Source organism: Cololabis saira, chromosome 19, assembly GCF_033807715.1.
Source record: "Cololabis saira isolate AMF1-May2022 chromosome 19, fColSai1.1, whole genome shotgun sequence".
Lineage (NCBI taxonomy): Eukaryota > Metazoa > Chordata > Actinopteri > Beloniformes > Belonidae > Cololabis > Cololabis saira.
Window position 1 is genome coordinate 34016043 of NC_084605.1, and position 15486 is coordinate 34031528.

The 15486-nt window shown below is 36.8% G+C and overlaps 1 protein-coding gene across 6 annotated transcripts; it reads left to right on the forward strand.

The window, feature by feature from the left end:
- The first annotated feature begins 791 nt into the window (after positions 1-791).
- casp7 (caspase 7, apoptosis-related cysteine peptidase) lies at positions 792-13837 on the forward strand. 6 transcript variants are annotated; one of them, XM_061709203.1, is made up of 7 exons: positions 792-844; positions 1377-1494; positions 7743-7894; positions 8005-8133; positions 10881-11056; positions 11353-11491; positions 12244-13837. In XM_061709203.1, exons 2-7 carry the CDS (start codon positions 1379-1381, stop codon positions 12468-12470), a joined length of 939 nt encoding a protein of 312 aa, XP_061565187.1. In that variant the 5' UTR covers positions 792-844; positions 1377-1378; the 3' UTR covers positions 12471-13837. The 6 variants fall into 6 exon arrangements, with proteins under 6 accessions (XP_061565187.1, XP_061565190.1, XP_061565188.1 ...); XM_061709204.1 differs by lacking the exons at positions 792-844; positions 1377-1494 and adding exons at positions 6986-7378; positions 7465-7551; XM_061709206.1 differs by lacking the exons at positions 792-844; positions 1377-1494 and adding an exon at positions 6636-6827.
- Positions 13838-15486: the final 1649 nt, after the last annotated feature.

The following is a 15486-nucleotide window of genomic DNA, read 5'->3' on the forward strand; positions in this document are numbered from 1 at the left end:
CAAACACACATAAGCGTAGGCTATGTGTTAAAGAGTTTTAGTTTTCATGAAAGGTGTCAGGTGGTCGTTCTTACTGATGTGGAGAACTTCTGTGCGGGATTGTTTTGTCTGTAACTGATACGACTAGCAAACTAACTAACTTGGCTGTGACACATTCATAATTTGTTAAGTGAATGTAACGTTAATACTAATGTTATGGCACTTTCTCATAAAGTAGGTTACATTTGCAGTTTATAAGTAGTTATATATCCAACCCACATTTCAAAATTCTACTCATGTCGCTGCCTGTCTGTATCCTTATATGCTTAAAAATAAATGTAAGATATAAGAGTAAAATAAGTCTCAATGATAACTGCTTTTGGTGTTTTTGTGGGATGGTTAAATCAACCTTGTTGGACTCACTGTCATGCAAGTTGCCTGGGAGGATAGAAATGATTGACAGGTGTCAATCATTTCCAATATTGGCCGATTATATTTTATATATTTTATATTATGTTTTGGGGCGTAAGAATTTGTATTCTGTAAAATATTACAATATAAATATATAAAAATATATATACAAACAGCTGGTTGCTCACCTTGAGTCGACTGTCAATCATATTGAAATAAATGTACTAGTACATAAACTATCCTGGTGTGGTAAAGAAAAATAAATGTTTTGGACATTTTAAGGTTTGCTGGCAGCGAAGATCGGCCCTCTTCCGGGGGCGCTCCCTGGCGGCCAGTCGAGGAACAGCAGCGGGGCTGGACGCGGAAGTGACGTCACGTGGTTGATCCTTCAGGTCAGTTTCGTTTTCTGAAGTTTGAAACAAGTTGCAACAAACTCCGACAAACCTGGGATAAGGTAAATACTGTCACATTTAACTTTTGTGCTGCAGATAAACGTACTTGCAATCGCTGAATGACTGAGTCTTAGGTAATGCCAACCTGATCGACACGGATAAATTTTTTTTAAATATGAAAGTTATTTGCTAAATGGTAACAACACAACACCAAGGAAAATATGATATCTAAGCGTTATTACCTGGTAATAAAAGCACCCGTAGTGCGAGGTAGATATATGTTACTTATTTATTCATCCTGCATTTATCATTATTAGGCAAGGCAAGGGAAGGCAAGTTTATTTATATAGCACAATTCAACGCAATTGATTCAAAGTGCTTTACATTGACATTAAAAGCGGCAAGACACAATTAGACAGTAAATAACAAATAAGGTTGAATAAAGTTATGAATAAGATGATAAGAAAAGAAGTAAAATAATAAAAAGCACAAGCATTATTAGCTGCGCAGACTTTGTCCCTATATAACAGCTGTGACAGCTGCGTGGTTATCGTCATGTAACGTGTCATATAAGATGTGATGTGTTTGTTAAAGAGATGGCTGAACAACCTGAGCCAGGAGATAATGGAGATAATGGGGAAGGATCCTGGGAGATCACTGACGAGACAGACGCCAAGCCGGACCGCAAAGGGAGATTCCTGCTGTTCGGGAGGTGATTTCACTCTTTCTCTTTCTGTTAACAACTCTCTGCGTATGAATGGTTAGTGTCCTGGTAGAAAAAACCCTTTAAAATCGAGTGTATTTGCTTTTTAATCTTACAGCATAGTGTGTGTTACGTCAAAGTGTTTCTAATATACCGAAACCAACATATGAACCAAGAGGAAGCTTTCAGTTTTATTCTGTCTCCTGGTTTTAAAGATACGTTTCCTTATTGCTTATCTATCTGTTTAAGATTTGTAAATTTGTAAAAAAAAAAAACAAATACATTATTTATAGTAAGAATAATAACAATAGTAATCAGGGTACTTATGTCTGAAGCAAACCTAAGCTGTTTATTTCAGTTGTTACAAGTCTTATATAGTCCTATATAGTCTATATGTATGTACAGGACTGTCTCAGAAAATTAGAATATTGTGATAACGTTTTTTATTTTCTTTAATGCAATTAAAAAAAACAAAATGTCATACATTCTGGATTCATTACATGGATTCATTTCATAAATCAACTGAAATATTGCAAGCCTTTTATTATTTTAATATTGCTGATCATGTCTTACAGCTTAAGAAAACTCAAATATCCTATCTCAGAAAATAAGAATATTCTGGGAATCTTAATCCTAAACTGTAAGCCATAATAAGCAATATTAAAATAATAAAACGCTTGCAATATTTCAGTTGATTTGTAATGAATCCAGAATGTATGACATTTTTGTTTTTTTAATTGTATTACAGAAAATAAAGAACTTTATCACAATATTCTAATTTTCTGAGACAGTCTTGTGTGTGTGTATGTATATATATATATATATATATATATATATATATATATATATATATATATATATATATATTATAATGTTCCCTTGATCGGACACATGGTCTAATTAATGTGATGAGGGGTGAAGAGCCCCCCCAAAAAAGAAAAAAGTTTAATCCAATTCTTAAGCTGCAAGTGACTATTCAGAATCCCGCTACTGCAGGGTCTAAAAGCACGGGTGTGTAAATTCAATATATTTCAGAGTGCAGCCCCTTCCTCTGCTCTTTGTCTTGCAAAAGCACAAATCTTCATCCCTGTCCGAGCCGGCCTGTGTGTCCCGCTGTCACCCACAAGGTGGCGCTCTGATTCTTTCTACTACATTAATCACAGAGCTTCTCCCAGACAGCAGCAATCAGGCAAAAAGCCTGTGGGTGCTGTCTGGCATTTAGATGTTGTTGACCCCAAAAGGTCAAGGCTGACATTGATGATTTTAGTTTAAAACCACAAAGCAATAAATATAATCCCAGATTTTAGTTGCTAAACAAATAAAAGGGGTTTTAGTAATATGGACTGCCAAGGACAAAACATGATGTAGCATGAAAAGAAATGATAATGCAATTATTGGTTGCTTAGCCAGCTGATTTGTACAGGTTTCACTTATCAATGTCACTCGTTCGTGAGTGATTAGTGGGCTCTAACTTTTATGGTATGGACAAATGGCCTGTATTACCCAAAAATACAGGTAGGATGTTTCCTCCACACAAACATCTAAACCTTGGTTGTACATGTGAGATCAGCCCATTTTCAAGGGAAAATGTGTAATAGTTATGTTAGGTTACATGTCCAAGACATAGAAAGGTAATGTGTCCATGGTAAAATGCCACTTATGAACTTGTTTTCTCATCTGTTTTTACTGACGTTACATCTGGGCATTATTTTCCTTTGGGATAGTTGCTTGTGACGCAACACGTAGTCATCTTTATCGTTATCGGGATAAGTGCCAGAAATTATCGTGATACATTTTTTAGTCCATACCGTCCATCCCTAATAAAGACGCACGCAGAGACACAGGTAAGTCAGTGTAGCTTGACAATCATAAGACATGTGGACAAAACAATACTACACGAAGTACCTGGGCATTGTGCAGGGTTGAAATAAGCATGATACCAGGTGAAACGGATGAAGGTGATTAGGGCACAGGTGCAGTGCATGATGAGAACTGAGGAATGCTGGGAGTTGTAGTGTTAGGACCGGTGATCAGAAGGCTGGAGACCGTGGCAGGAGCGGGCATGACAGTGTCATCTTCAGTAATGCATGTGGTGAAACAAAGCTGAGCCGAAAGGAAATGGCTCTCGGAAAACCTGTTGATCTTCATTCCTCTATGATTCACAGACTGTGAGTAGTAACTAAAAAATTAGATTGCAGATTAGGAATGGGCGATATTTTACCGTTTACGATATACCGTCAAAAAATTTCCCCACGGTAAGAATTTGTCATCTCCCGGTAAAAACGATAAATTCCAGTTGATGAGGTTTTTGTGTAAAGCCGGATTTATGGTTCTGCGTGAAAGAAAGAAAGAAAGAAAGAAAGAAAGAAAGAAAGAAAGAAAGAAAGAAAGAAAGAAAGAAAGAAAGAAAGAAAGAAAGAAAGAAAGAAAGAAAGAAAGAAAGAAAGATACATTCCCGTTGATGAGGTTTTTTGTGTAACAAACATGGCAGATCTGAGTTTTGCAGTACAGGTGTAACTCATTTAATAGTTTTTTATCAATTCAATTTAATTGGTGTAGTTTAGTAGCATTTAGTAATCTTTTACAGCAGTGTTTTGGGGGCTCCAAAGACTGAATGTGGTGATAGATTTATAGTTACAAAGGTGGAGTTGAATTGGTATTTTTTTATCATCATTTTTATCGTTATCGGGATAAATGCCAGAAATTATCGTGATACATTTTTTAGTCCATACTGCCCATCCCTATTGCAGATACATGCTAAAATGAGTTTTCTCTGCAGGGGGGCTGGGCTCCTCCCCTAGAGATTGGGTGAGAAGCTTCACCATTACTCTTCTCCATGGAGAGGAGGTGTTTTGGACATCTGTATACGATGCCCCCGGGTGTTTGGGTCATGTCCAGCCAGGCAGAGGCACTGGAGCAGATCTACTGTAGGACACGCGGGAGAAATTATATCTCTTGTTTTTGGCTGTTTTTGGGAATGCCGCAGGGTTCCGTGGATGAAGGACGTGGCCAAGCAGAGGGAGGTCTAGACATCCTTGTTTAGGCTCCTGTGCTCCTGACCTGAACTCAGATAAGCAGAAGTTAGTGAATGGCTGGATGATCAAATGATATTTAAAAACAAAACAAAACAGAGGAGACAGAGATTTCCAGACAGTCTCTCCTAGTTAGTGACAGCTAAACATAGACATGTGTAATATAGCTGTTTAATACACACACAGTCATGGTGTATGACTACACCTAACCTCATCTAATGTATAAAGTGTAGTAAAAACCTTGGCTTAGACGTTGAGGTGTGAAAAAGACAACTCTAATAGTTGCACTACTTAAATTTGTCTGCTTTTTTTTTTTTGGTCTTTTCTCAACCAGCAGTAAATATAGTCATAATAGTTGAGTCGTCTTTTTGAAACTGCTAGGTTTTGGTCAAATGTCACCGTAAAATGGACAGAAGAAATATTTTGATTTATTAATCATTTGAAGTAATAAATAAAAGTTTTATCAAAAACTCTTTTGAAGTAGAAATACAACACACAAACTGAATCATAATTCTCAGAGTGGGTGGAGTTATTACATGATTTATTGCGAGACATAGCTACGCGTTAACAAAACCTGTCACTTCAACTAATCCTATTTTTGCCCTAATCATGTTCTAAAAGGTCTGAAAGGTCTTTGCTTTGACCCTTCTCTAATTATGTCCTCTTACTGCTGTTTTCATTTGGCCATATGACAAAGTTTCCAGGATCCAAAGTACGTCTTTCTTATTATGTCATTCGGAGAGTTTGGACAGGAGTCAGTGAATTGTGGGATCTGTTTGTGATTCACCATAAAGATTGTCCAGTTGTGGTTTAAGATGTTCTATCAGACTTGGTCGTTTTTTTGGGGGGGGTTTTAGTAACAAAATTAGTTTTAGTTTTTAGTTTAGTTTAGTTTATTTTCGGTCATGACACAAAAAAAAAACAAAGAATAAAAATGACAACAAGAAAACGAATACACTGTTCAAAGAAAACATTACAAAAAAGTTTCCAATATACAAATAACATCTAGACCGAAAAAGGTGTAGGCTGAAGCAAAGCTTATTATTTGCATACCCTCAAAAAGATTAATTAAATTAATGAAATAAAAGCAAGAAGTAAGAGAAAAGACTGTCAGTAAAACAAATTGCCTCCGTGGGGATAACAAAAATTCCTCAAGAAATAAAAAAGATTTTTAAAATAAAGGTGCAGTCTACATGTTACCTTCATCCTTAAAAAAATCAAAGCAAATCACCAATTAAATAAATACCCAAATCAACATAGCAAGCATCACCTCTCATTAATTTAATATAAAGAAATCATCCTTCTTTTCAATGTTTTTTTAAATAAGGTTAAGTAGGGCTGGGCGATTTTGGACAAAAATAAAATCCCGATTTTTTTTTTTTTCCTGAAAACCCGATTTCGATTTCGATTTTTTTGGTAAAACTACAAAAGACAATGGAATAAATTGTTTCAAATATTTTATCTTTATTTTGAAAGAAAAATAAACACATTTCCCTATTGGCAATGAAGTGCAACTGAAAGATACTGTAAATCCTCCTTGAGTTTAGTAAAGTGACAACATTAACAATCTTCTTGACCAAACAAAGTAAAAAATCGATTTTTACGATTTTCCTTTTTTTAACATCGTCTTGATTAATAAATCCGATTTAGATTTAAAATCGATTAATCGCACAGCCCTACGGTTAAGGTTTTACATAATTTCAAATCCCTATCTAATTTATTCCACAGATCCACCGCTGCCACTGTAGCATCTCAGTTTGGTGTTGGTTCTGATTGTTGATTTCCTGTATCTGCTCTCCCCTCTGAGGTTGTAATGGCTTTGTCTTAAATTGAACATATTTTGAATACAGTCTGGCAGCATGTTATTGTTGATTTTTTTTTTTTAATTAAAAAGCAGTTGTACTGCTTCTCCCCTTTTCATAGCATTAAAGTACCAGGCTCTTACAGCGTGCGTGTCTGTACAGGTGTATTCTTTATGAGCAGCGGAGCAACGTGTTGCCCTGTCTGACCTCAGCAGGCAGCGAGGCACCGGAGGCCGCGTGTCAATAGGCCTTTAGAAAGCACTGGCGTGATGGCGAGGCTGCTGACTCAGGGAGCTCGCAGCGCCGCCCCCGTCCTCAACAGCCGCTGGCCCAGTCAGGTCCTCATCAAGTAGAGAGAGCATGCCAGCACCCTAGCAAAAGAAAACCAAAATTAAGCTACAAGTTCTGGAGAGACCTACTTTTATTTTTTGCGGGGGCTAAAACACCTAGAGCTAAAAACCAAGGCATTTCAGATGCAGAGTGGCGTAGCGCTTAATGACGAACCCAGGTAAGAGAGGGACGGCAGACTCCCAATCCTCTAGACTGTCCTCCTACTGGCCAGCTCGCAGTAAAACGGGGCCACAGCTCTTTTCACGACCTCGTGCGGCTCTTTGGTGCGGTTTGTTGGCACATTTTGCAGGTGGGAGGGGGGAGTTTCCAATGTTCTGGATCACCTGTTTGTTGTAATATGTCCGGACTACCTGTGAGCATATGTGCACGAGCGTGGATTGTTGTGCATTGTTCTGGTGCTTGAGTATCCTGATGACTAGGCTCTTCTGGAACAAGCCTGTATTTTCATTTTCTTTTTCCAAGCACCCAGCGGGCCAGTGTTGCCTCTGGATGGATCTTTTAAAGAATGGAAATATGACATGACCTGAGAATCGGCACCGGTGGAAGTATTTCTCTTGCTCAATCTATGCTGACGTGGTTTCGATTTTTTTATCCTTCTTTTTTTTTTTATATCTGCGCCAAGGAAAAATGATCTAGTCTCTTCTTTAACCCGGCCGTGGACTACCGCATCCAAAATTTGGCAGTGACATTAATGCCTTCTTTGAAAATGTATGTTTGCTTTGTTTTCTGAGTAAGTGATTCGGCTTGTTTCCGGTTTCATGTGTCTTACATGTGTTGGAACGCTTTTCCTTTAGTAGAGAAAGATTTCAATTTGAGAAATGTAAAATGAGTCAAGGATATTCTCTAGACAACTCTTCACTTGCAAGATGCTATGATATATGGTAAGAGACAACATTGTGTTGTTCTGAGTTATGGGTTGTTAAATTAATATAGATATTTAAAGGCCAGTGATTTTTTTTTTCTTTCTTCTTATAATCGTTCTTATATTTCCCTAAGCTTGAGAGTAAATAGCTTTACAAAAGCAGTCATTTTTTTCCCTCGCTCAACCTTCTTTTCTCTCTGACTCTGTTAGTAAGAAGAACAAGGATGGCAAGACGCGGGAGCAGGACTACTCTTCTGAAACCCATTACAGAGTTGTTTTACCAACATTCCAGTATAAGATGAGCCACCAGCGAGTGGGGAAGTGCATCATCATCAACAACAAAAACTTTGATGAAAAAACAGGTATAGCAGACACTTTTTTTTGGTGTTACACGTGTTTTTAAAGTGGTTACTTAGTTTTGCTCAGTTTTATTGCGTAAAGACTACATATTTTAAGTGGACTATCTGGACAGGGATGAATGTACGCAATGGAACGGACCGAGATGCGGGCGAGCTGTCCAGATGCTTCAGCGACCTGGGCTTCGACGTTGTGATCTACAACGATCAGACCTGTGAGAAGATGAAGCGTCTTCTCAGGGAGGGTGAGTGGCAGCTTCTTCTGTCATGTTAGTTGACCACAGCCATATTTTCATATGTTCAGTATTCTCTCAAATTGCAAATTTATAACTTTTATGTGCTTGATTTTAGTTTTTTTTTTAGTCCTTTAATTTTTTTAAGATTTTCTAATTTGAAACTGAATTGGACTTATTAAACAATATTTTAAGTTTTAATATAGAATTTCCAACAAAAATAAGATTGTGAACATTTATATTTCATAAAATAAGCTTTAAATTTAGAGTTGTTGATTAGGCTTTTGCACTGAATGCACAGTGTGATGGACTGGAGCAACGTCTGCTTCATTTATGAAAGATGAAATGTAAATCAAGCTGAACTAGTGAATTATTCAACAACAATCATGTGGGAACGATGGCAGTGAGTCACAGCCAAACTCTACAACACCTGATCAGTCTTCATTGCTTATTAATACATGTGATCCTGTTGTGACCAATGTTACTGCACATCTAGAAAATATATGCTCTGCTGTGCATTTATAGTATTTATAGATGTGGCATGTAGAAATAATGTGTAATAAATATCTTTTGTTTGTTTTAAAGAATTTAGTTTAGTTTTAGTTTAGTTTAGTTTATTTCGGTCATGACATCACTAAAAAAAAAGAATAAAAATGACAACAAGAACCATATTGCTGGTCACTCAGAAGGTGATGTTTTTCTATGAAATCCTCCAGCCTGTGTGCAAATAATGTCTCAAGTATTTTAGAAAATTGAGTAAGTAGAGAAATTGATCAATAGTTAGAAAAGTTGTGCCTATTACCGTTTTTAAAGAATTTACATTATCAATGTTTGTTTCATAAGACCACAGATTGATACATTAGATATTGTTTAAAAGTATTTAATAGCATCACTCTCTTAAGTATTATCATATACAATCTTATTTGATCTTATGTGATCTTTAGCTGTCAGGGTCACCCGTCAGTTTTAGAGAATGATCAGATATTTCAGCGGCTCTGTAACATTATTCTAGTAAGAGTACACGTCTAAGGATGACTGCGCATTAGACCATTTTCTAATCTTAACCAGTCAAATCATGGGGACCGATCATAAGGACGGTCTCAACTGATCGTTTGATTCAGCCAGACAGCGAGATCACATACCTAGCGCTGCAGTAATGATCTTCACACACATGAGATTTCACAGAGGTTCATTCGTTTGTCCAGAAGACAAACGAATATGCTCCCATTGTTGGAACTTGTGTTTCTGACACAATATACACAATATGGTCTTATCTTTCTTTAACCTGTTGGCTTGTTGGGTTTTCATGAATTCAGTCAAAATAATGATTCATAAAAAAACACGTTAACCATTTACAATTTGAGATTGAGGAGGCGTTTACGGTGGCCGAGACCCGCCATTGCTGAAAATAAAAGTAACGCTGCAAACAGAAACAAACGCCGCTGCAAATTAAAGAAACACTGCAAATAAAAAGAAACGCCACTGAAAATAAAACGACGCAAATAAAAAAGCCACAACGGAAGTGAATTACCGGGGACTATTTTTGCTGATGCACCGGTGTTTTTATGTGAGAGGAGAAGTCCCTGACCACCACACACAGCTTCAACTTCACATTCATACAAATAACTATTGTTACCCACGCTTTAGATTATTCTTGGCATTATTATTAATGATAAAAACAACAAAAACAACAACATCTCTCACATAAAAACACCGGTGCATCAGCAAAAACAGCCCCGGTTAATTCACTTCCGTTGTGGCTTTTTTATTTGCGTCGTTTTTTATTTTATTTGAAGCAGGATTTCTTTATATTTTCAGCGTTTCTTTTATTTGCAGCAGCGTTTCTATTTGTTTGCAGTCGTTGACTCGACTCTGAGCGGTAAAATAATTTTAAGGATGCCACACACATTTTTATTATTTATTATTTGCTTGTGACAAGTGTTGATTTAGGTCACGCCCCCAGGTGCAAATTAGGCTCAAAATCAGTCTTAACATCGACCTGTGTGTTGCCAGCATTAATGTGTGTTCACCAGTCCTGGTGAGCACCTCTGTACCTGCTGTAATAAACTGATTCAGGTTCAGCTTTTCCTCAAAGTCTGCACAAGTAGGTTAATTTGAGCTGTGAGCTGGAACAGGGAGAGATTTAAAATAGGATAAAAAAAAAAAAAAATTAGGATAAAAAACAATGCATTACAATAATGAAACAACTTAAGACTTCGTATGTTATTTTTCGCCATGAAAACTACTAACAAGTTAAATGAACAATACTGGAGCATTACAAGACTGTCTCAGAAAATTCCTTTATTTTCTGTAATGCAATTAAAAAAACAAAAATGTCATACATTCTGGATTCATTACAAATCAACTGAAATATTGCAAGCCTTTTATTATTGTAATATTACTGATCATGGCTTACAGTTTAAGATTAAGATTCCCAGAATATTCAAATTTTTTGAGATAGGATATTTGAGTTTTCTTAAGCTGTAAGCCATGATCAGCAATATTAAAATAATAAAAGGCTTGCAATATTTCAGTTGATTTGTAATGAATCCAGAATGTATGAATGAATAACATTTTTGCATTACAGAAAATAAAGGACTTTATCACAATATTCTAATTTTCTGAGACAGTCCTGTAAGTCAATGAGAGGATTCGTCAGTAAGGATGAGGTCTGAGATGAGTTACGAGTTCCGTGTGTGTGTGGGCATGTGCGTGTGCGCGCGTGTGCGTGTGTGCGTGTGTGTGTGTGTGTGGCTCAGTCTCAGAGGAAGACCACAGTGACTGCTCGTGCTTCGCCTGCATCCTCCTAAGCCACGGAGAGGAAGGTATGATCTACGGCACGGACGGAGCCATGCCCATAAAGACCATGACCTCGCTGTTCAGAGGGGATATGTGCAAAAGCTTAGTCGGAAAACCCAAACTCTTCTTCATCCAGGTACGCTAAAAAAAAAACACTCCCAAGTTTAAATAAATGTGTGCTAAAACTGTTACCGGTGTAGGCTTTTGCTTTTCTTGAACCCAAATTTTTTAGTTATGGGTTTAATAATAAAGACTTCTGAAGTTTGAAATGTTTTTTTGAATAGTTTTTTTTATTTACTCATAGTTGACACAGTGTGACATTTTGCTCATCCTGGCTTTCAAAGACGAAAAACATTTTAAATACCTTTTCAGGTCACCGTTGAGAATGGTACTCAGGATCTCAATGAAATGTCATTTCATTTGCTCCACCAGGCTTGTCGGGGTTCTGAGTTTGATGATGGTATTCAGACAGATTCAGGTCCACCAAACGAGTCCCTGGAAACGGATGCTAATCCAAGACACAAGATCCCTGTAGAAGCAGATTTCCTTTTTGCCTACTCCACTGTGCCTGGTAAGCAGACTTTCTTTTCTTTTTTTTGTTTTTTCTTTTCAGACTAGGGCTGGGCGATATGGACCAAAAGTCATATCTCGATATTTTCTAGCTGAATGGCGATACTCGATATATATCGATATTTTTTCTGTGCCATAATTGGGGTTTCCCCCAAAGCATTATAGCATAGCATCTCTGTTAGCTTCATTTTTTTCTGAGGCAAACCCTTAAAAAAACAGTCAGTTTTAATACAAAGCCTCGTGCCAAATGTCACACAGTAACCTTTATTAACAGAGGTCTGCACAATATCAAAATGTATAAAACAAATGAAATAAAAATAAACTGCCTGCATATATATAGAATAAAAATGCTTCTTGAATAAAATAAAACAAATATCCCTTTCCTGCATAACAATGAAATTAAAATACACTGTGCAATTAATACAATGTAGACAGTAACAGGCAGACCTTTCCACTGAGGTTGACAGTTGTGCAAATAACAAAACATTTGTGCAAATCTCAAATAAAACATTCAAGTCAATTTGTCACAAAATAAGCTATATCAAAATCATAAAAAAAAAATAAAATAAAAAAAATTGAAATCGATATAAACGATATTGTCTCGTACCATATCGCGTTTGAAAATATATCGATATATATTAAAATCTCGATATATCGCCCAGCCCTATTTCAGACCGATTAATTTTTGAGAGTAATGTTGGGTTATGTAATCTACCTGTACACTTTCACAAAAGACTCCTGATGGTTTTCCAGGTTATTACTCGTGGAGGAACCCTGGCCGTGGATCTTGGTTCGTCCAGGCGCTCTGCAACGTCCTCAACGAATTCGGCAAGCAGCTGGAGATAATGCAGATCCTGACACGTGTCAACTACATGGTGGCCACTAGCTTTGAGTCTTGGTCTGAAGACCCGCGCTTCAGTGAGAAGAAGCAGATTCCCTGCGTGGTCTCCATGCTGACGAAAGAACTGTATTTCAACTGACCGCCCACCTGGACTACACGACGCAGACTCCCCGACGGACCGACCACACCGACTTGACTAAACTGATAACTCATCATTGCATCCTGTCCAAGATGTCCAAAAGTTCAGGGATGATTCAGGCCCAGCAGGACACGGCACATTAGGAGCACATTTTTGCACGTGTGGCTGGGCCCGATAATAAGCACTCTGTGAGAACAAAAATTACACTATCACTCCGCGTTCATGTGTTGATGTTAAAACATCTTTAGGTTCCTTCTCCTCAGTAAGATGGTGTCAGATTTGTCTACAGGCGTTGTCAAATATACATGTTACTCTACCAACTCACAAAAATGGCTGACAGTTTTTAGTGAGCTGGCTGAAACATCCGAATATGTGTCTCTCCATTTTTCAGCATTTGCAAAAGATGCTGAGAGAAATGTTTCCTCTTGGACCTCAGCAAGCAAACAGTAACATAGTTGGTACTCGGAGTCGTTTCCCGAAACTGACTCCTGAGCATATTCATTTCTTACTGTTAGACAACCGTTCACAGCTGGCACGCAGCCACAAAAGCTATTGTGGGAACTTTAGCTCTCCTTTGAGTTTAGAAAACATTTAAAAAATGCTTCTCTGTTAAGCATGAAAATGGATATGACTTTCATGGTCTCTGTCCAAATAAAAAAATATCCCACAAAAGAACCTGTCACACAGCCAGATGCAGGAAAGAAATAGTTGGTTTTCTTAACAGATAATGAAAGGAGGAAAAGCCCCTGTAAACCTTCTCAGTGCATCCTGGGTGATGTTTTTCATTATCAGCTGTTTACTCATGAGAACAACCCAAAGTGTTTTTTCAAAGACAGAATCTGACATTTCTCACTGTCTCACTTCAGTATAGGATGTTTTTGCAACCCAAATTAAGACTCAAGTCAGTTTATGGAAATCTCAATAAAGTAACAAACCCTGTGATTGCTGTAGGAGAGTCTAGTGAACCTGAAAAAAATAAGACATCACACAACATGTGCAATGAAGGGTGAAGCATCTGGGAAATGGATCAGATCATTTCCAGCTCTCCGTGTTTAAAAAAAAAAAAAAAAAAAAATCAAGAGTCAGTTATTAAGATAGAGAGACCAAAAAAAAAAAAAAAAGACCACTTCTGATTAGAAAATTGTCTCAATGCTCTTGCCAAAGGCTGGAGGTCTCAGCCTTCCTCGCAGGTTTACGTTGGTAGCAGCATGCTGGCATCCTCAGGTTCCTTAAACGTCCCATCAAATGGGTAAATGTCATGTTAATTATTCCATCATTTTGTGTGCTCTTTTGCTGTGTAGTGATAAGTTCTATGAGACTTTGGGTCAAGCACATAGTAAAAAAAAGAAAAAAGAAACAAAAAAAAACATTTGCGGTTTTGCTGGGCTTCCCAGCGTGATTTTGAAGTCTTCACTTGCTTGTTCAAAGACACAAGTGAACTTCATGTCAATGCATTTAGTCCAAATTGTGCACTTGTCCAACAATAAGTTTAATGGTTTTACCTCTTTTTAATTTATTAAACATTCTTTTTTTTTTATAGCATCGCTGAATGATAAAATACACACTACGATTTTAGTAGAATATTGTGTCATAAACTGGGGGAGATATCATAGTGTACAGCTAAGGTGGAGCCCAAAGCACAAATGCCACATAATTTCACTGTTTATTAGTGTTGTGTTTTGTCTTTGCACACACTTCACCATCATTTACAGGTGCTCAGCAGTGCCTATTTTATTTTTTTAAGTAAAAATATTTAACTATATTTTATTTAAAATCCCATATAATTAAAGAAAAGTTGTTATTTTTCTTATATGCCTTTTCAAAACATTGTGCACTTTGGCATTTGTTTTTAAACCCATCTTTGTATAATTTGACAAATTGTATATCCACATGACATTTGCTGGCTGATAATGCAACTTAGACAAAGTTTGTTTTAGCTGTTATAGAATATTGTCCCAAAGTCTGTCAATCACAGAGGCAGCTATTACTGGCAGTGACGAGTCTGAATTTACACAATCCACATGTCTGCAGATCTGCACTCACTGTTCCTGCAATGTTTTTCATTATTCACATGACTGCATGTGTCCGTGACTTTTGGGGGGGGGGGTTGGAAGAATACATTTAAATGAATATTTTGCATTACCCATATCACTCCTAGTTATTTTATGAGTCATTTTTAACTATTTTGGTAACATTTACTTGATAGGTGCCATGTGTGTGATCAGTACTGGTCTTCCCAGTTCTCGACCTGTGCAGCGACCTTTGCAACCACAGCTCAAGCTGTGGATCTCTGATCCATGACATGGCGCCAGGCCTGTGCTGGAGGGAGTGTTTGCTCCACTTGTTTTGGAATGGAAATGAGGGAGGGAAAAATATTTTAAAGGTAAAATCTATAAATGCTTTCCAGTGTTAAATGCTGTTGTCCTCAGAAATATATTTGAAAAGATTTGGAAAAATGAAGGAATGAATTTTATAGAAAGTATTATCTCGCCCAACATTTTAATTTGGGGTGATTCTTTTATTTGAATACCTTCAAAACAAAGCAATACTTATGTAAACATGTTTTTGTATTAAACATGAAAGATTTATTTACAACAAAATGTGTGCGTGTGTGTCATTTTTCTGAAACATGTGAACAAACTACACTGAAAAGCAGATTTTATGCAGGAGCAGCCCAAAACTACGACGGAGTATTAGGGCCAAACTAAGACAAAAAATAAAAAATAAAGTCATAATATGAGAATAAAGTCATAATATTACGAGAATAAAGTCGTAATATTAAATATATTATAAATATATAAATAGAACTTCACAAGATGCTCAATATTCCTCATTTTAACACAAGGAGAAGATGGTCTTTCTGTTAGTTCTCATAAATTATATTCTCATAATATTACAACTTTATTCTCATAATATTACAACTTTATTCTCATAAATTACGACTTTATTCTCGTAATATTACGACTTTATTCTTGTAATATTACAATTTTATTCTCGTAACATTACGACTTTATTC